The 22,816-nt window shown below is 36.9% G+C and overlaps 1 protein-coding gene across 11 annotated transcripts in view; it reads right to left on the bottom strand.

The window, feature by feature from the left end:
• Positions 1 to 22,816, bottom strand: part of NCOA6 (nuclear receptor coactivator 6) — a 98,140-nt gene that overhangs the window by 50,029 nt on the left and 25,295 nt on the right. For 10 of the 11 annotated variants that reach the window (XR_008959378.1, XM_048222129.2, XM_026503334.4 and 7 more), the window contains 2 exons: positions 10,762 to 10,864; positions 4,573 to 4,854 (listed from right to left, as the gene is read on the bottom strand). Coding sequence is in view for 10 of the 11 variants with exons in the window: in XM_048222129.2 (XP_048078086.2) it covers positions 4,573 to 4,807 (235 nt within the window). In the remaining variant the exon portion in view is untranslated. Of the gene's footprint in view, positions 1 to 4,572; positions 4,855 to 10,761; positions 10,865 to 12,873; positions 13,177 to 22,816 lie in introns of those variants that run through there. The other variant, XM_057312575.1, reaches the window with a different exon arrangement.

The following is a 22,816-nucleotide window of genomic DNA, read 5'->3' as shown; positions in this document are numbered from 1 at the left end:
TACTTCATGAGATTGTGAGTACGAAATGAGAAAATATATGCCAAAAACCTAGCATAGGACCTGATACACGCACTGAATACATGGAAAGTAGTAAGATGGAGTAGGGAATATAAGAGAAGAAGAGAGAGAGACATTTAAATGAATAGACTAAGGTCTGCTTTCGGACTCAGTTCAATGCATGTGAACTGGCATCATGAGAACATTTAAGTCTCAAATTTCAGTGAAATTCTATAAAAATACAGGATGCAGATTATGCCAGTTCATACTCATTTTTAATTATTAACAAGTATCTCTGTGCAAGATAGTCATAAAGCAGGGAGAAATAATTTCTTCTAATGTCCTGTAAATGCTTCAGTTTAAGGAGGCTTTAAGTCTTTTTTATCTTTGATTTAAAAATTTTTCCTCTGCTTTACGTAAGAGTATAATTTTCACTGAAGCACACTGAACTGAAGGGAAAAACTGTAATTTGACAACAAAGCTTCAGTTAGGATATGAAAACATTACATTTCAGCAAGTCTGAAAAGTCAATGCAAACTTCAGAACATGTTTTTAAAAGAAGACACAAAAGTTAACTGAGGAGGCTAAAGTTGCTTGTAATTGTGTTTTACAGATGCAAAGTAAATCCCAGGCCCAGTTAGCTGATAAAAAAAACTTTTTTTTTTTTTCAACAACCCCAGAAAAAGTAATTGCCCCTTTTGTTATGAACTTGGCTAAATTAAGTCTTTGGTATCTTCTATTCAGTTATACATTTCAATATAAAGAAAATGGGTCATACAGGCATATGTGTTGTCAAAATCAGATCTATCTACAGATAGAGGAAAGTGCCTACATGTTGCCTAAAGCTCCTCCCAGCTCCAAAACCCCTAAGAAAGTGGTTGACATTGAAAGTTAACTTATCCAAACATGGAGTTCACTTGTTCTAATGTGCAAAAAAGAGACTACTTGCTAAGAGCAGTGAGATAATACAATCACAGAAATTTAGGAAGAATTAGGCAATATTTAGTTCAAGTCTATATTACAGGTGAGGAAACTGAGACCAAGCAAGACTAAGTGACCTGCCTAGAATCCTGTGGTTACCTAGAAGCATCGGAGATGGCATTAACATCCACCCCCTGATTCTCAGGTCAATTTCCTTTCCATTAACATTTACACCTCCAAATAGCAAAACATAGGAAGCCAGGGATCCTGGTTCCACAGAGTACAGATGCTATAGGTCTTCTTCCCAATCTAAAGAGTACTAGAATCTTATACAAAGTCTAGACAAACATCAAATATGCTTATGGTATTAGATACTTGTGATATGGTTACAAAAAATCCTTGTCTATAACATGGTTATATTTTATCAAAAGTTTTTTAACTTCCATTATACTTGAGAAGATTTGACTTAAAATACTTTTGGACCAACAATACAATCTTAAATATGGTGATAACATCATAAATCAATTTATCTGAAAGCCATAAATAAACTGATTCAGCTATCTATCCATATTTTATTTTATTTTTTAATGTAAACTTAAAGGCCCACTGTGGGGCTTGAACTCACAACCCAGAGATCAAGAGTCACAAGCTCTACCAATTGAGTCGGCCAAGAGCCCCTGATTCAGCAATTTAAACCAAGAAAAAACATGGGTAATTAAGAGCAAAGAACAATTTCATGCTCATTGACATCCTTGTCCCTATGTAATGTGACAGATCATGACTATAATATAGATTTAATTTCATGTATGCTGCTCTAGCCTGGAAAAGCTCTTATATTATATTGTGACCATGACTATGGTGACAATGATGGTGATAAATGCAACTTTTAACACATAAAATTCTCTAATACTATGCTTTACACAGAAAAAAAAAAAAAAGCTGTTGAGAAAATGACAGCTTTCCTCCTGATATCAAATCTCAAAGGAAAAAAACCCCACCAAGCCTAAAAAAGCTAATCAGCACTTGATCACATCAGGATTTGTGATAAAAAGATAAAATCTAGGGGTGCTTGGGTGGCAGAGTTGGTTAAGTGTCCGACTTTGGTTTTGGCTCAGGTGGTGATCTCAGGGTGGTGAGACTGAGCCCCACATTGGGCTCTGTGCTGGGCGTGGGGTCTGCTTGAGATTCTCTCTTCCTCTCCCTCCCTCCCTCACCCTCCATGTTCTCTCTCTCTCTCACACACACACACAAAATAAATTAATAAATCTTTAAAAAAAAAAAGGATAAAATCTAGGCTTTGTACTATGTCTGATTTGAGAGTAGGTAACTGTGCTAACCAGAAACGAGGCAGAACATCTAAACTGAGGTTCAAAAACACAAATACCCACAAGACCCAGACAGGTAATCTAAGTGTATGAAGACGCCAGAGGGGAGTGGTGTGAGATGAGGGCCTGCCCTAAATAGCAGCTGCTCCTCAGGACCATTGGGGAGAGTTCTATGTTATCAGATCTTTCCATTTTTAGAGCTAAATCCAAAGTCAAGTCTGGATTTGTACGTAAAATATTTCAATTTTAAAAGCATTAGCAATTAAATTCAAACATTAAAAAAATAAACTAAGGTAGAAACATAACACATGGTTGCAGGCTGGATTCAACAGGCTGCCAACTGGTAACCTCTAATCTAAAATTTAAGAAAACATATTTCACATACATTTTAAGTAGAATCACCATGTAAAAGATCTTTCTAAGCTTTAAGGGGCCTTCAAGGTCCAGTATTGAAGGAAGGAAAGGAAACTGAAGATCAGAGAGTTAAAAACAAAAAATAAGAGTCTTAAGAATTAACTCCTATCCACTAGAGCAGATAATTTAAGCGTTACTATGTTAAGCAATACCTTATCATGTTCAGTTTCTCCATGTAGTTAAAAGAAACACAACAGCATTTCCATGAAAAAAAAAATCTAGCTCTCTGATTTCAAGCTATATTACAACGTTATGGTAATTAACACAGTATGGTATTGGCATAAAAACAAACACACAGATCAATGGAACAAAAGAGCCCAGAAATAAACCCATACATATGTGATCAATTAATTTACGACAAAGGAGCCAAGAATACACAATGGGGAAAGGACAGTCTCTTCAGTAAGTGTTACTGGGAAAACTAGACAGCCACTTGCAAAGGAACGAAACGGGATCACTATCTTACACCATACACAAAAGTTAACTCAAAACAGATAAAGATTTGATGTAGGATCTGAAACCATAAAACTAGAAGAAAACATAGGTGGTAAGCTCCTTGACATTGGTGTTGGCAATTTTTTTCAATGGGACACAAAAAAGCAAAGGAAACAAAAACAAAAACTAACAAATGGAACCACATCAAACTAAAAAGCTTCCACAGAGCAAAGGAAACCATTAACAAAATGAAAAGGCAACCTACTGAATGGGAGAAAGTATTTGCAAATCATGTATCTGATAAGGAATTAATATCTGGAATATTTACAGAAATCAGGCAACGTAATAGCAAAAATCCAAACAATTCAATTAAAAAATGGGCATAAGACTTGAATAGACGTTTTTCCAAAGAATACATACAGATGACCAACAGGTACAGGGAAGGTGATCAACATCACTAGCCATCAGGGAAATGCAAATCAAAACCACAATGAGATATCCCCATATATCTGTCAGAATGGCTACTGTCGACAAACAAACAAAAAACAAGTGTTGGCGAGGATGAAGAGAAAGAGGAACCTTTGTACAGTGTTGGTGAGAATGTAAACTAGTGCTGCTACTGTGGAAAAAGGTATTGAGGTTCCTCAAAAAATAAAAAAATAAAAAACTATCACATGATCTAGCAATTCTACTTCCGAATATTTATCTGAAGAAAACAAAAATAATAACTCAAAAAGACATCTGCACCCCATGTTCACTGCAGCATTATTTATAAAAGCAAAGACATGGAAACAACTTAAGTGTCTGTGCATGGATGAATGAACAAAGAAAATGTGGTATATATATAGAAAATGGAATATTATTCAGCCATAAATAAGAATCTTGCTATTTAAAACAAACATGGATGGACCCTCAGGGCATTATGCTAAGTGAAATAAGCAAAGACAAATACAGTATGATCTCACTGACATGTGGAATCTTAAAAAACAAAACAAAATAAAAACAAAAACACCAAGCTCCAGATACAAGGAACAGACTGGTGGTTGACAGAGACTGGGGGGGTGGGTGAGAGGAGTGGGTAAAATGGGTGAAGGGGGTCAAAAGGTACAAAGTTCCAGTTATTGTCACAGGGATGTAATGTACAGCATAGTGACTATGATTAATAATACTTTATTCCGTATTTGTAAATTGCTAAGAGTATATCTTAAAAGTTCTCATCATAAGAAACAAAATTGTGACTACGTATGGTGACAGACGTTAACTAGATTTATTGTGGTGACCATTTCACAATATACAAATATGGAATGATATGTTGTATATCTGAAACTAATATAATGTTATATGTCACTTAAAATCCTGTACTTAAAATCAGCCTTTCAATCCAGTATAGCAGTTTTACATTGTAAAACTCAAGATAATCACAGAAGAGCAAACACTTTTTAAAAAGAGTAACAAGAAGAAAATAATTAAAGCAAATTACCCATGTGTAACAAATTGGGCACATTCTCCAATATTGTGTCCAATTTCCACTTGAAGTCTTTATCATCTATATTTCCTTTGAAGGCCACAAAGATTGTGGAATCCTCCAAAATACTATCACTTTTTGTGTCATCATCTTCTAGTCCAGAATCAAAATCCATCTCTGAGTCTTCCATTGTTGATGAACACAAGGAAGTATAGATGTCTTCTAAGTTTGGAAGGTCATCCAAAACCATGGTGAATATTATTCCAGTAGCATATGCCAAATGGAGAATAAGAAAACCTTTGAAGAAAGAAGATAAAAGGTATTACAATGCATAATTATATAATCAACAATGTATAATTCATTGTTCTGTGAAAACTGTAACTTATTTGCCAAGTAATAAGAAAGCACTCTATAAAAATTAAGAAATTACAGAGAGGATAAATTAATTAAGATATTCTGTAATAATTAACTCTTAAAAATACTTGAAATAGGGTGCCTGGGTGGCTCAGTTGGTTAAGCATCTGCCTTTGGCTCGAGTCATGATCCCAGGGTCCTGGGACCGAGTCCCACATGGGGCTCCCTGATCAACGGGGAGTCCGCTTCTCCCTCTGCTCCCCCTCTCTGCTTATGCTTGCTGATTCACTCACTCTCTCAAAAATAAATAAATAATCTTAAAAAAATACTTGAAATAAAAATTTACCATTTTTTAAGAAAGATTTTATTTATTTGTCAGAGAGAGAGAGAGAGCACAAGCAGTGGGAGCCTCAGGCAGAGCAGGCAGAGGGAGAAGCAGCCTCCCTGCTGAGCCAGGAGCCTGATGCAGGACTCGATTCTAGGACCCTGGGATCATGACCTGAGCCCAAGGTGGCCACCCAACCGACTGAGCCACCCATGCGTCCCAAAAATTTACAGTTTTAAATAGAGTTCCTTTTATTATGTTTATGTCTATAAGGTCATAGGCTACCATTTGGTAAGCCTGTAATATGGGGAGGAGGGAACAAGAGATCACAAGAAAATAAAACAAGTTCTATTTTGAGAATTAATTTATATAAGCATTTGACTGACCCCAGAGAGCAAGGGGCTCCCCAAGACTCCCCTTATTCCTGTCCTGACAAGTTTCAGAGGAGCCAATGTTTTTAGAGCCATTCTCTTTCTCTAATCTGAAAAGTACAACTTGACCCAACTAAAAACATCCAGAGGACTACCTAAAATCCTAAAGTCTCGAGGACCCTTTAAAATAACTTTTAAAGGGTTAATAATAGTGATATGGCTAAAGATGATAATTCAGGAACAAAACAAAAACATTTTTAAATACTTTTAGGAAAGGAAAGTAAGTGGTTAACACATGTTTAGGGAGGGAAAGAACTATGTCCAGGACAGAAATAAATTACTTTTTAACTTTTAGATCTACAGAAGTCACATTACCTGCTATTTTCAGTTATGCTGTCTACCAAAGAGTACCTGTACTAAAGATCACACCATGTGGCCATTTTCTCCATTAGCTTTGGGACTGAAGATCACATCCTTAACCCAAAAGTGAGTGAACATTAATTTTTCAGCATCTCCGTTAAGTGAGGATGGCATGGAAACATAAGAACCTCACATAACTCTTCTAATTTAAAAACATTCCTTACATAAGAAACCATAATTACAACTATATGTTTTTTATTTTTTATTATTTTATTTTATTTAAAGATTTTATCTATTTATTTGTCAGAGAGAGGGCACAAGCAGGGGGAACGGCAGGCTGAGGGAGAAGCAGACTCCCCACTGAGCAGGGAGGCTGATTCCGGACTCAGTCCCAGAACCCTAGGATCATGACCTGGGCAGAACGCAGATGCTTAACAAACTGAGCCACCCAAGCATCCCACATCTATGTGTTTTTAAAGCTGGATAAGAAAAAAGGGCTGAAAAGAAATCCACTAAAATGCAAACAAGTGATAGTGCTAGGTTGGTAAGATCACTGGTAAATTTTCTTTTCCTATTTTCCAAATATGCTAGAAGTCACTGGGGACATGCAAAACTAAATATGCTATAATATGGCTATATTATCAGCACAAATGGAAAAAAATGTATCCACTTTAAAAAACTGTGTAACTTTTTTTTTTCTTTTTTAAATAGTCACTTAAACTTAAGAGCAAAGACTTTCCCAAAACCAATTTAAGCTAAAATCTTAGAGGAAAAACCCTCTGTTTTAAGTAAATTTGAAAGGGACAAAAAAAACCCTTTTACATTTGAGCAGAGCACCTTACTGCTTTGCAATTATATCCTTTTCTAGTATTGTGACTACTACAAAGGAATAGTGTGATTTGAGTGGTTAAGAAACAATAGCATTCAGAAAATCCCTTATAAATAGAATTGCCTTTAGTCAATTGTCATCTGTACTTTACAGATTTTAAAGAACTTTAGAGGTAAATAAACAAGACTAAAAAAGATTTTAGGGCTTAGAAGCTGCTGCTCATGAGGAAAAAGACTGATTGCTGAGACTGCCTGAAATACTGGAACTATTTAGTAGTTCCAGCTGGAATGACTACAAGAAGAGAATTTCAAATTTCAAATTTAAGATACGTTTCCAAAAGAATCTTAAACTGGAAAGAAGGAGACCAACTAAAACCCCTGGATTTTGATAGTCTTCCAAAGAGGTCACTGGTCATGCCATGAAGGCTGGCAAATCTGGATTTGGAAAACCATTTACTGGCAGACACAACATATCAGCTAATCCAAATTCAGGAACTACCGGTTTAAAAGTACTATGGGCACAATACAGATGCTTAAAAAACAAAGAAATTAAAAGTCAATATGAAAAAAATTGCTGGCCTCCCCTCCAAAAACTTTTTAAAGAAGTTTCTTCCAGATAACATAATCATCGACATACTGTCCACTTAAAATCTACTCTTTAACAAAAGATTTACAATCAAAATGATTATCAAACCTTCAAGTGAAATGCAGTTCAGTGCCCTGCTCTTAGAGAGAGAAAACAGATTATAGTTGACTAGCCTGAAACTCATTTGCTCACTTACAAGAGAGCCATGTGCTACCTCTCCAGGTTTGTTAAGATTAACCACCAGTGAATTTCCTCACTCACCACATAATAAATTTCCAGAGTATCTACTGGTTTCACTTCTAATTGGAGCTCTTTTCATCTTTTATAAAGAACATAAGAATACATGTGATATCCAGGAGAAATTTAAAAAGCAAGCTTATTATTTATTTTACCTTTCCAATGCAGAATGAAGTAGATTTCCAAACTAAACCATTTCAAGGTAATATTTCAGGACAGCTTACCAGCTTCAGTTGATAAAGGAAAGCTCTTTTTTATAGAAGAATGCCAACTTAAATATAAAAAGTATTATTAGAAAAATCACAATTTTGTGATCCCTAATAAAGTAATTCAGAAAAGGATCATTAATAAGAATAAAACATGTGAAAAATTGACAGAGAAGTAACTGGATATTCACATGATGTCAAACTATCATCCCAGAGATATGCTGCTTGACAAAAGGAAAACTAACTTCATAGTGGGAGGCTCTGGCTGTCATCACCTAAACACAATGACCAACCTGTGCACCACTAACAGAAAAAACCCAGAAATTATGTAAGTATTAACTGCACCGTATTACCAATGAAATATTACTGCCAAAAAAGTTTAACCTGAATCTAACAAGTCTTTATACAGGAGATAGAGGAATAACTTAAATAACACCATGAGGAAATAGACAAATCTAGAGGGTAGGATTTCTAGAGCATAACTGGCTTGGCCTCTTCAGTAAGTCAGTGGTCGTGAAAGAAAAAGGTGGGTGAAACTATTCTACGTCAAAAGAGATTTAAAAGACTTAAAAATCAAATGCAGTGTATGGTCCTTTATTAGGTCTTGGTTTGAAAAAAAGAGATGTAAATCGCATTTTTAGGAGAATTAGGGAATTACTGCTAATTTTTTAAAAAGATTCATTCATTCATTCATTCATTCATTTATTTTATTGGGTGGGGGGAGGCAAAGGGAAAGGGAGAAAGAAAGAATCTCAAGCAGACTCCCTGCTGAGCACAGAGCCTGACACAGGGCTCGATCTCACAACCCTGAGATCATGACCTGAGCTGAAATCAAGACTCAGACACTTAACTGACAGAGCCACCCAGGTACCCTGGGGAATTACCACTAATTTTGTTAGGCGTGATAATAATGGTGTTATGGTTATACAGGACAATGTTCTTACTGTTTAAGACATGCATACTGAGGGGCACCTGGGTGGCACAGCGGTTAAGCGTCTGCCTTCGGCTCAGGGCGTGATCCCGGCATTATGGGATCGAGCCCCACATCAGGCTCCTCCGCTATGAGCCTGCTTCTTCCTCTCCCACTCCCCCTGCTTGTGTTCCCTCTCTCGCTGGCTATCTCTATCTCTGTCGAATAAATAAATAAAATCTTTAAAAAAAAAAAAAAAGACATGCATACTGAAGCACTCAGGGGTAAAATGTCATGATGCTTATAATTTACTTTAAAATAATTGAGGGAGTGGTGCCTGGGTGGCTCCATTGGTTACGTGTCTGACTTTGGCTCGGGTCATGATCTCAGGGTCCTGGGATTGGGCCCCATGTCAGGCTCCACACTCAGCAGGGAGTCTGCTTGTCCCTCTCCCTCTGCTCCTCCTCCTCCTGCTCTCTCACTCTCTATCACTTTCTCTCTCTCTCAAATAAATAAAATCTTAAAAAAAATAAAATAAAATAATTGAGGGAAAAATAGATTAAGCAAATATGGCAAAAGGCTAATAAAGGTTAAATATAGGCAATGGGTATATAGGTGTTGATTATACTTTTGTTTGTAGTGTAATTTTATAAAATATTTGAAGTTGTTCATAATAAAAATTAAAAAAAAAAAAAAAGAAAGAAAGAAAAGAAAAAAAGCAAGCATACCAGCAACATAGTACTGCTCCAAGGTAAAACTCCACCAGACATCAGGAAGGCTTAGAAGCTTACTTATGAACATATTCCAAATCACAGTAGGATTAAAAATAAATATATTTAAACATAAATATTTATAAATATATTACTTACATACTTATAAGTAATATAAATTTATATATCATATACATTATACATCTAACCAGCTAATAGGCACCAGATTTACATTTAAATCTGAAGAGAAAGGACTGGTACAGGTAGCCGAATAATGAGAAAAGACTGTCACAGGCCATTCAGATTATCAACTTGGCTGCCATCTGAACAAAAGACAAGACCCTATGATCTACATGAGAAATCACAAACTCACACACTCACAGGAGTCAGGCAGATAAAATAAGAGAAGAACACTGGATGTTAAACGCATTTGCACATTCTGTATGAATGATTTAGGCAACAGAAAACTCACATACCCATTTATGCTAAGCAGCCACTACTCTGCTCCAGCTTATTACTTTATTTTTGGAAGGATGGGAGGGGTTGTGCAGGCCCAGCACTACAGGTGTTCTGTTTTAAGAAAAGACTAAAATCCATATAGTCAGTGAAATCTCCAGATTTTAAAATTGTTTTACATTTTTGGAAAATACTCTGCAGGCTAAATGAAACATGCTATAGCTGTGTAAGTCTCAGCCAACAGTTTTCAATTTCTATGACTCACACAATTGACTAGTCCAACACGAGGTCTGGGTAAACTATGCTGGGTTTGGTACAGTGCTGGAGGAGACCAGGTATTTAAAATGCATTTAAATGTTATGATGTGCCAGGATGCCTGGGTGGCTCCCTCAGTTGAGTGTCTGACTCTTGATTCTGTCTCAGGTCACAATCTCAGGGTCATGAGATTGAGCCCTGCAATGGGCTCCTTGCTCAGTGCAGAGTCTGCTTGAGATTCTCTCTCCCTCTCTCTCTGCTCTGTCCACTCGTGCTCACTCTCTCTCTCAAATAAATAAATAAATCTTAAAAAAAATGTTATGATGTGCCTCCTGAGAAGTCTGTGGGCTCTCTAAGAGAAAGAAAAAGAGATCAAGGTCTCAACCCCAGAGGAACAGAAGGCACTCAAACTTAGTGAATTTTGGGCTTCATTAAACATGCCGATGCCTCCCATTAACCGGTTGAAGGACCATTTTTTCCTTTGACAAAATGCCAGATGATGGAGGAAACAGAGTTTTTTGTTTGCTGTGTAACTTTAGTAGAGTCATTCTCTTGTGTGGAATTAAGTTGAGCCTTAACCACTCTTTCATGTAAGATTTCACTCACCAAAATGTCTTTAATTTTTATCATTTATCCAGGTCATCTTCTAAGTCCAAACAAGCTGGCATTTTTAGGGCTGGTATCTCAAGGCAGCAGCCAAATAAAAATTCTAAAAAAGAATGAGAGAGAGAAAATAAAGTTTCAGTATTATATAGAAATTAGAAATTACAGAGGCAAAACTCAGGAACATATACCAGCTTCACTTAAGAATTATGAAACTGGGACCCTAAGCCTCAGAGCCCTCCTTACTTTACCTCCATTTTTATATCTGTCAAATTAAAATTAATTGATAGCATCATGCCACACTGTTTTGCAGATACTTAGAGACAAAACCAAAATATTTTGTACACACACTAAATATAAGACCCACTTGTTCTAACATAATTTTAAAATTCATTTTAAACTGCATAAAGTATAAATTTAAGTTTTTTTCCTATTTTATATATTATAGCTATATATTTTATTTTTCATTAAATTTTCAGTTTTTCTAAGTATTCTTTATGGTACACATAGAAATTTTACATGGAAAGTATCTAATTTTGTCATGCTTCAGAAAAATTCTCACTTAATAAGATAATAGATGTCTACGACATCTTCTGTTTGGCTGTTATGGTTTACATTATTGCCAAATACTGATTTTATAATTTCAAAATTTTAGATGGATATATATACTAGGTATTAATAATTATTAGAGAAAAAAACTATGCCTTAATTATATTTTACTTTAAGAAAAAGCCATCTTTTTAAGTCTCCATGGATCATTAACAAAAACTGACCTTAAGAAAGGCCATAAAGAAAATCTCTGTAGTGAAGGGGATTAAGTATACACTTATCTTGATGAGCACTGAGTAATATATGGAATTGCTGAACCAGTACACTATACACCTGAAACAAATATAACACTGTATGTTAACTATACTAGAATAAAAGAAAACCTAGATAAATCCAAAAAGTAACAGTGGGATAATACTCTGATGACAATGCACTTAATGAAATTATATACTTAAAATCATGAAACAAAGGCCCTATCAAATCTTAAAACAACAACAAAAACCTTGGACTTCGGTTAAAAATGAAATCAATTGCAAAATTTCTAGAAAATGCCAAAATAAGGAAAATGTTACATATTAGAACCTAAATATAGTTGAACCAATAAAGAAAATTCACAACCATAAATATCTACATCAGGGGGAAAAAGAAAAGAAAGAAAGAAATCTGACTCTACATCTGACTCAAAAAGGGAAAAACCAATAAGGTGAACTGAAAGAAATCAAAATGAAGGCATTAACACAGATAAAAGTAGAAATTAATCAGAAAATAGAAAAACAGCTGAATAAATAAATTAAAAAATTGGTACACTGGGGGAAAATCAATAAAATAGTTAAACCGCTAGATAATCTAGTAAGTAAAAAGGGAGAAAGTCCAAATATATAAAATAAAAAATAAGGAAGTAGCCACAGAGACTATTTTCTTCAAGCTTTTGCTCATATCTATCTATGTAAATAGGATAATGCCCCCCAAAAGCACCACACACAGATTTAATGGAAACATTAACCCTTTAAAGAGCAGATAAGTCTAGTGATCTGAAACTACTCCAGAGCATACGAAAAGAAAAAACTTCCTAAATCCTTTTAAGAAGCAAATATAACATGAGTATCAAAAGCTGATACAGGGGTGCCTGGGTTGCTACGTTGGTTAAGTGTCTGCCTTTGGCTCAGGTTGTGATCCAGGGGTCCTGGGATTGAGCCCCACGTCAGGCTCGCTGATCACAGGAAGCCTGCTTCTTCCTCTCCTCCCTGCTCATGCACCCTCTCTCTCTCTCTCAAATAAATAAAATCTTTAAAAAAATAAAAAGCTGATACAAACTGCAGGCAGAACGTTATAGATCAATCTCTCTTAAATTAATGTAAGATTCTAAATCAAACCTTAAATTGAATACAACAGTACATTAGAAGAAAAATAATGAATCATAATGAAGTGGAATTTGGTCTAGGAATGCAAGAAAGGATCACTACTAGGAAACTAAGGGAAAAAGGCATATGATCATCTCCACAGATATCAAAAGTCATTTGACAAAATTCAACACTTCTTGATTTAAAAAAAATCAAATAGGGGCACCTGGGTGGCTCAGTTCGTTGGGCGGCCAACTCTTGCTTTCAGCTTGGGTCATGATCTCAGGGTCCTGGGACTGAGCCCTGTGTCTGGCTCCACGCTGAATAGAGTCTGCTAGAGGATTCTTTCTCTCTCTCCCTCTGCCCCTTCCCCCAGCTCACGTGCATGCTCTCTCACTGCCTCTCTAAAATAAACAAATAAATCTTTAAAAAAAATAAGATAGGAATATATAAACACTTCCTTAACATGACAAAATATATATTTTTAGCCCTAAAGTCAGCAGCTTGCTTAACGGGGGAAAGTTGGGAAGAAGACAGATATCCATTATGTATTATTAAACACTGTGCCAAAAGGTATAAAGTCAGTGAAATGAAACAAGATTAGTAATAGTAAAAAATTGGGAAGAAGAGTGTAAAACTGTCACTATTAGCAGATGATATTTGTATTCGTATTCTTTAACATCTTAGAAAATCAACCAAGAAAAATAAGAAAATTCAGTAAAGTAGAAGGGTACAAAATACACAGAAAACAATAGTTTTTATCACATATGCAATCAATCACTAGTAGGTGGGAAAAATCTAATTTATAACAGCAACAAAAAGATAAAATATTTAGGAATAAACTAAAAAAATGCAGAACCACTAGATGAAATTTTTAAAACACTAATGAAGAACACAAATACAAAAAAGACTTGAACAAATGGAATGATGCACCAAATTCTTAGGTAATTCTCCCTAATTTAGAATTTAATAATCCCAATAAAAAAATGTTAGTTTATTTTTTAAAATGGACAAGCTGACTTTAAAGTTCATATGGAAACAAGAAGAGTAAAAAAAAAAAAAGAAAAATAAGAGTAGTGAAAGGGATAAAGTCCTACCAGATATCAAAACATAATGCCTCAATAATTAAAACTGTGTAGTACTGGCATATAAACGAATGGGAGACCAACAGAAGACTAAAATTCCCCAAATTGATCAAAATGGATATGGAATTTTAGTATCTCATAAAGGTAGAAAAAATTTGATTTTTCACTAAATGGGAGTAAGGTAGCCATCTAGGGAAAAAATAAAGTTAGAGCTATACCTCATATCAAGAGAATTCCAAGTGAACCCAAAACTTCAATATAACAAATGAAACCATACAAGTATTACAAGAAAATACAGAAGAAATCTTTATAACCTTGGAGTTGGTAAGGATTTTCTAACTATGACTCAAAATCCAAAGCTATTAAAAAAAAAGGATAAATTTGAATACATAGAAATCAAAGAATTCTGCAAAGCAAAAAACATCATAAGTAAAGCGAAACAAAACCCCAACAAACAATAAAATGACAAAGTAAGAAAAAATAATGGCAATCATGTCACTGATGAAAGAGCAAATATCCCATATATAAACATACTATAGAAAAAAACATAGGTTTGTGTATATATATATATGTGTGTGCATAGATACATAAAATAAAGAGAACAGTAATTTGGACAAAGTATTGTGTCCAAAATGGACACAGAATATGATCATAAAATTCAAAGAAAAGGAAATACAAATGAACTTTAAACATATGTAAAAATATTCAACCTCACACATAAGAAGAAAAAAATTTTTTTCACTCATCAGATAAGCAAAAATCCGAAAATTTAATAATGCACTCTCTTGGCAAGGTTATGGGAAAACAGACACTCTCATTCATTGCTAGTAGTAGTCTAACATCAGCAATTAGGTATTATCTATCAAAATTATAATTATATAGACCATTAACCCAACAATCTCACTTCTGGTTAGTGATCCGATCCTACAGGGACACCTGTTCCCACACCAGATGACGTATATACAAGGTTATTCACTAAAGCATTGTTTGCATTAGCAAGATAGGAAATTACCCAAATGTCCATCTGATTAAATTACAGTACATTTAATAAAAAGGAAATGCAGCAAGAATAAAGATGTTCTCTATGCACTGATATGGAATGATCTCCAAGATACATTATTGAGAGAAGAAAAAACAAGGAGTAAAACATTGAATATAGTATGCTACTTCTGACAAGAAAAGAGGAGAAAAATATTTTTTATATGTTAATATTAAAACAAAATATTCTAGGGACACCTGGGTGGCTCAGTGGGTTAAGCGCCTGCCTTCGGCTCAGGTCATGATCCCAGGATCCTGGGACTGAGTCCTGCAACGGACTCCTTCCTCAGCAGGGAGCCTGCTTCTCCCTCTACCCCTCCCTCTGCTTGTTCTCTCTCTCTCTCTGACAAATGAGTAACATCTTTAAAAAAAAAAAAGCTAGAAAGAAATACAAAAAAACAAAATACAAAAAAAATTATCATCTTCAAGGTAAATTTTTTAAAATTATGTTGTACCAGAAGGCTAAGGAAGCACTCAGACCAATGGGGAGCATGTCATAAAGACCTAGGAGCCAGTTTTAAGGGGTTTCTACCAGCAAATTTGAGACAATTTAAGTATTGAAAAGAATATTGACTAAAATTCATTATAATATCATGAATAAATAAGAATCCATAAACACACAGTAATAGCTCAGAGAGTAAAAAAAAAAAAAAAATTGCTCAGAAAGTCACCATTAGGGGCGCCTGGGTGGCACAGCGGTTAAGCATCTGCCTTCGGCTCAGGGCGTGATCCCGGCGTTATGGGATCGAGCCCCACATCGGGCTCCTCCGCTATGAGCCTGCTTCTTTCTCTCCCACTCCCCTGCTGTGTTCCCTCTCTCGCTGGCTGTCTCTATCTCTGTCAAATAAATAAAATCTTAAAAAAAAAAAAATAAAGAAAGAAAGTCACCATTAGGGGTAACTATGACATCAACTCCTTACTCTGAAGACTGATAAAGAAACAGAATGAAGCAAGCAATTTACTTCTTTTAAGGAAGGCACGTATTGCATGGTGCACTGGGTGTTGTACACAAGTAATGAATCACGGAACTTTACATCAAAAACTAGGAATGTACTGTATGGTGACTAACATAACATAATACAAAAATATTGTTAAAAAAAAAAAAGAAGGGTTCATCCTTGGTAGAGAGGGAAAGCTCTCCTTTACATTAGAATGCTATTTAATAAATGCAGAAGGAAAGAATTTTTAAAATCACCATTGTGCAACCTCCAATGAAATAAGTGACTCAGGCAAAGATGATCAAGGGGTGCTAAAAATCATCTGGTGAAAACTGTTGGGAAACGAAATTCCCATGGTGCTAAAGGATTATTCCACAGATTACTTCCTAACTGCAAGGGAAAACAAGTATCTTTACAATGGAAAGATATGTTAGTTACCAGCTTAACCTGGTGATCAAACTCATTAATTAAAGTGAGACCTTTTATTCATGCCTCCTGATGTGATGTAACCTGAAGTACCAGTCATCATCTACAATGTATTATTACCCAAAATACCTAACCTAGGTCTAAACACATCTTTATTTTTTTTTTTAAATGATTTTTTATTATATTATGTTAGTCACCATACAGTACATCCCCGGTTTCCGATGTAAGGCTTGATGATTCATTAGTTGTGTATAACACCCAGTGCACCATGCAATACGTGCCCTCCTTACTACCCATCACCGGTCTATCCCATTCCCCCACCCCCCTCCCCTCTGAAGTCCTCAGTTTGTTTCTCATAGTCCATAGTCTCTCATGTTTCATTCCGCCTTCTGATTACCCCCCCTTTCTTTATCCCTTTCTTCCCCTACCGATCAACCTAGTTCTTATGTTCCATAGATGAGAGAAATCATATGATAGTTGTCTTTCTCTGCTTGACTTATTTCACTTAGCATTATCTCCTCCAGTGCTGTCCATGTTGTAGCAAATGTTGAGAACTCGTTCTTTCTGATAGCTGAGTAATATTCCATTGTATATATGGACCACAACTTCTTAATCCAGTCATCTGTTGAAGGGCATCTCGGCTCCTTCCACGATTTAGCTATTGTGGACATTGCTGCTATGAACATTGGGGTGCATATGGCCCTTCTCTTCACTACGTCTGTATCTTTGGGGTAAATACCCAGTAGTAAACACATCTTTAAACCTAACTTTTCCTTTATAGGAAATTCAGGAGAAAGAGCAATGAAAACAATTACAAGAAGTATTCCATTACGTGAAGAAATAATCAGATCTAGAATGTGGGACTTCCTACAACAAAACTGATTTGGTCTCTTCAAAACCCAAAATCTTAAGGGAAGAGATAGGGGGGGAAGATACAGTTCTCAATTAAAAGACTTCAGAAATATAACCACCAAATGCAATGCATGAGTATTACTTAGACCCACTTTGAAGAAAACAGCCATAAAATGTTTTTAGACAGTGGGAAAAACCAAATGTGAAGTAACAGAAGATATTAGGGCATTTTTAAGAACATTCTTGGGTGTGGGGCGCCTGGGTGGCTCAGCTGGGCTGAGCCTCCAACTCTTGGTTTTGGCTCAGGTCATGATGTCAGGGTCATAAGACTGAACTCCCTGTCGGGCTTGCCCTGTCAGTCTCCCCTTGTCGGGCTCCCTACTTGGCCAGGAGTCTGCTTGAGATTCTCTCCCTCTGCTCCCCCCATCCCACATGCGCACGTGTGTGTGCGGCTCTCTAATAAATAAATAAACCTTAAAAGAAAAAAAACAACACACAATGGGGGCGCCTGTGTGGCTCAGCTGGTTAAGCATCTCATGTCCACTCAGGTCATGATCTCAGGGTCCTGGCTGGGATCAAGCCCCACCTAAGGCTCTGCACTCAGCAGGGAGTCTGCTTCTCTCTCACCTTCTGCCCCTTCGCCTGCTGTGTTCTCTCTCCCTCTCCCCTCTCTCTCAGATAAATAAATAAATCTTTTAAAAAATGCTCTTGGGTGTGGTAATGTTATTTGTGATTGTGTAGAAATTAATTTTCAAAGTATTCAGCAAATATAGGTAGCTAGACAGACATGATGCAAATATAGCAAACTATCATCACTGTATTATTCTTTCAACTTTTCTGTATGTTTGAAATTTTTCATATTAAGAACCTGGGGGGGTGGGCATAAATAAATCCTGGGAGGTGGGGTGCCTGGGTGGCTCAGTCGCTTAAGCAAATGACTTCGGCTCAGGTCATGATCTCATGTCCTGGGATCCAGCCCCGCAAGGTCTGGTCCTTCAACCTCAGGTTCCACCACATACCAAACTCTCTTCTTAAAGGGTGGCTCTACCCTACTCACAGACAGTGCACAACTGGCAGAAATATCAGAACCAAGTGATCTAGTTTATTTCAGGCCAATACTCAACTAATTAGAACCGCCCCAACTACTCTAAAATGACTGAAGTCAGAATATCTGAGATCAAATGAGTATATGCCTTGAAAGAACTTCAGCTCTCAACTTTGGCTACACATTATAATTATTTGGGAAACCTGAAAAAATAATGCTTGAGTCATACTAGGTCTGCACTGTGGCCTGAGCTTTGGACATTTAAACAGTAGCCAGATGATTCTAATATGAGGCCAAAGTTTAGAACTACATTTTTCATACATTATTTGTATGAGGAAACTGAGTCAGGTGGGGAATGTGGCTTAAGAATTTGCTCCAAGAGGGGCCCCTGGGTGGCACAGCGGTTAAGCGTGTGCCTTCGGCTCAGGGCGTGATCCCGGCGTTATGGGATCGAGCCCCACATCAGGCTCCTCCGCTATGAGCCTGCTTCTTCCTCTCCCAGTTCCCCTGCTTGTGTACCCTCTCTCGCTGGCTGTCTCTCTCTCTGTCGAATAAATAAATAAAATCTTAAAAAAAAAAAAATTTGCTCCAAGAGAGTGATGAAGGAGAAACGAAAGCTTTTTCTTCTTTTGCTTATTATAAAATTTGGTTGTTTCTTTAAATTTGTTTTTAATACAGGCCAAATTATTTGTGAGAAAATCAAATAAAACATGACTAAATAGAATCTAGAAGTGAACTATACCAGCCTGTATTCCATCTTGGTTTTTCTCCATGTCCTTGAAGTTCCTTTTCTATGTCCTTTCTATGACCTTGGAGTCCCTTAACCCTTCTTAGCTTCCATGCTGTCGTTTAGAAAATGATGGCATAACATTTTCCAGATCTAGGGAAACTATTATTATTTTAATCCTTGGCTATTTGACTTCAATGTTAATCATACTTCCCTGAGGAACTGGAAATCATTTGGTACAAGATCTCTAACTCTTTCTTCTTCCACAAGTCACTGTTTTCCACACTATTCTCTCAACTTCCTCCTTTCAAGAAGTTAAGCCAAGCTGGAAGTTAAAATGGAGGCTACCTAACAGTACCTGGTTCATCTCTATCATTGCCTCCGCCTTAATTTTTCATTGGTATTTTCATTGCTACACTTAAGGAAACAATGACAGTCAAAGTTATTAACAACACTGGAAATTAGGACTGCAAAGCTTAAAGAACTGTTGGACCCAAAGATTACTTTCCTGCCCAAGGCAGGAATGGGGCTTGAAATACAACAAAAGAGCTAGGCAGGAAGGTAACAGATTTCTAACCCCCACATGTGGCTCCACCTCCTCCAACTACCTGATTTAAAACAGCTTTCTCCAGAGGCACCTGGGTGGCTCAGTTAGCTGAGCATCTGACTCTTGGTTTCAGCTCAGGTCCTGATCTCAGGGTCATGAGATTGAGCCCCGAGTCTGCTCTGTGGCTCAGCACAGAGTCTATTTGGGATTCTCTCCCTCTCTTCCTCTACCCCTCCCCGCCCCCTGTGTTCATTCTCTCTCACCCTCAAATAAATAAATCTCTTTAAAAAATAAAACAGCTCTCTCCAGAGCCAGCAATGGCAGAGGTGATATGTACCACCCTACCTGACAGACCCACTTAGAAGAGTCAGCACTATTACATGCCCATGGCCTCCCCTCCCTACTTCAGGTTCTATAATACACAAAATAGTACACACATCTTGGTATTTGAAGACAGATGCAGGAAGACTTGAGCAAGCAAAGGCCCTAGGAGCATTACATTCAGGAACCACAGGTATTTGTAGCTTAGGCTTCAAATTATCAAAAACAAATTCTCTTTTCCAAAGTCAAATTACCCAGGCCACAGAAATTGATTCCCCTGTCCCCCCTTGCCCCTGTCCCCTCAAATCAAGTAGGAGGCACAAAAATGACTGCTAGACACAAAAAGTATTCCAAAACTATGGGCACCAATTAGTCCTTTAGTTTAGTATCTGAAAGGACCATTTCTAGTACCAACAAGTAGCCAGTGAGGTACCTACCTATCCTGTTTATTGGGTAGGTGCTAGACCTATATACTCCTCTCCTTTTTCAAGGAAGAATAACTGCGGGGAGGTGACATTCCACAACATAAGAGAAATTCTGCATTCGTAATTCAGAAAGTGAATATGGAAGGAGGAACAAGTTAAATTTTCCACATCAACTACATTATTCTCAACAAATCTGATAAAACATTGAAATGAGAGATCAAAGTCCATAGACAGAAATGAAAAGAAGTCGTTGAGATGCGAAAGTGGAAATAAGAGAGGGGAAAAGCAAAGGAAAAATACTTTAAAAAGTTAATATGCCAACTCATTTCAAATCTTTACTAGAAGTTGTAAAGAGCAGAATATTTAATTAGATGTATGGGGATTACAAATTTGAGAAATTTGCATAATAGAGATGGAAAGGACAAAGTAATAGAAACTATGAGAGAAGACAGATAAGGAGAGAAGAGGGAAATAAATTTCAACTAATTGTTATTCCTGAAACAAATGAACAGAAACCATAATCAAAATTTTTTTGTTTTTGTTTATCTGTTTTAAGTAGGCTCTACGCCTGAACTTAACAACCCTGAGATCAAGAGTTGCATGCTCTACCCACTGAGCCAGTCAGGTGCCCCAATAATCAAAGGTTTTTAAAAGGGGAAATGAATACTTTCCTGAGTCAAAGAATGTTCTGCATCTCTAGCTCAAAAGCGCTCACAAAATACCAGGCAACTGATGATCAACCACTGAACACTACATCAGAAACTAACGATGTACTACTATATGTTGGCTAATTGAATTAAAAAAACAACAACAGACAAAACTACTGAAAAGATAGTGACAACTAGATTTTTTCTGGTCAAACTTTTAGATTTCAAGGATAAAGAAAATGCCCCACAAATAACCGACAAAGAAAAAAAGTCATACACAGAGAACCAGAAATCAGGCTGACCTTACATTTCTGCTTTGTTTTTTTCATTTGTTTTTGTTTTTGACTTAACTAAGTGGCAAAGATTTTATTTATTTAACAGAGAGAGAGCGCGGGCGAGCAAAAGCAGGGAGAGCAGGGGCGCCTGGGTAGCGCAGTTGTTAAGGGTCTGCCTTCGGCTCAGGGCGTGATCCCGGTATTCGGGGATCAGGATCGAGTCCCACATCGGGCTCCTCCGCTGGGAGCCTGCTTCTTCCTCTCCCACTCCCTGCTGTGTTCCCTCTCTCGCTGGCTGTCTCTCTGTCAAATAAATAAATAAAATCTTAAAAAAAAAAAAAAAAAAAAAAGCAGGGAGAGCAGCAGGCAGAGGGAGAAGCAGGCTCCCTGCCAGCAAGGAGCCAAATACAGGAATTGATCACAGAACTCTGGGATCATGACCTGAGCCAAAGGCAGACACACTGACTGAGCCACCCAGGTGCCCCTGTATACAAGTTTTTGTGTGGATGTTTTCATCTCTCTTGGGTATATATATACCTAGGAGTAAAACTGCTGGGTCATATGTTCTATGCTTAACCTTTTGAGGAACTGCCAAACTGTTTTTACAAAGCAGTTACACCATTTTACATTCCCACCAGAAGTGTTACAAGGGTCCCAATTTATCTGCATTCTCACCAACCCTTGTTACTACCTTTCTGATTATAGCCATCCTGGTGGGTACGAAGTGGTATCTCATTGTGATTTTGATTTCCCTGGTGTCAAATGGTGTTGAGCATATTTTCATGTTTATTTGACACTGGCACAATTTGTTTGGGAGAAATATCTATTCAAATTCTTTGTCAATTTTTAAAATTGGGATATTTGAGTCTATTATTGAGTTACACGAGCTCTTGATATATATTTTTTTCTATCTTATCTTTAACATTTTATCATTCTTTTGTTTTTATTCCAGGATAATTAACATACAATGTTATATTAGATTCAGGTGTACAATACAGTGATTCAATAATTCTATACATTACTCAGTGCTCATCAAAATAAGTGTATTTTTTTTTTTTTTAAGATTTTATTCATTTGACAGAGAGACAGCCAGCGAGAGAGGGAACACAAGCAGGGCAAGTGGGAGAGGAAGAAGCAGGCTCCAGCAGAGCAGGGAGCCCGATGCAGGGCTTGATCCCAGGACCCTGGGATCACGCCCTGAGCCGAAGGCAGACGCTTAACGACTGAGCCACCCAGGCACCCCCAAAATAAGTGTTTTCTTAATTCCCTTCACTTATTTCATCCATACGTCCCCCAACCCCCACTCCTGTAACTACCAGTTTGTTCTCTACATTTAAGAGTCTGTTTGTCTTTTTCCTTTGTTCATTTTTGTTTCTTAAATTTCACATATGAGTGAAATCATATGGTATTTGTTTTTCTCTGACTTATTTCACTTAGCACTATACCCTCTAGATCCATCCATATTGCTGCAAATGGCAAGATTTCATTTTTTATGGCTGAGTAATACTCTGTTGTGTATTATATCACATCTTTATCCATTCGTCTATTTTTTTAAAAGATTTGAGAGAGAGAAAAAGAGAGAGAGAGAGCAAGCACCAGGGGGAGGGGCAACAGGGAGAGGGAGAGAGATTCTTAAGCAAACTCTAAGCCGAGCACAGAGCCCGACTCGGGGCTCGATTTCACAACCCTGAGATCATGACCTGAGCCGAAACCAAGAGTCAGAGGCTTTAACTGACTGTGCAACCCAGACGCCCCTACCCATTCATCTATTGACGGATACTTGGGGCTGCTTCCATAATCTGGCTATTGTAAATAATGCTACAATAAACATAGGGATGCACAT

Source organism: Ursus arctos, unplaced genomic scaffold, assembly GCF_023065955.2.
Source record: "Ursus arctos isolate Adak ecotype North America unplaced genomic scaffold, UrsArc2.0 scaffold_16, whole genome shotgun sequence".
Lineage (NCBI taxonomy): Eukaryota > Metazoa > Chordata > Mammalia > Carnivora > Ursidae > Ursus > Ursus arctos.
Note: the sequence above shows the minus strand (reverse complement) of the source record. Positions and strands in the feature narration are given on the sequence as shown.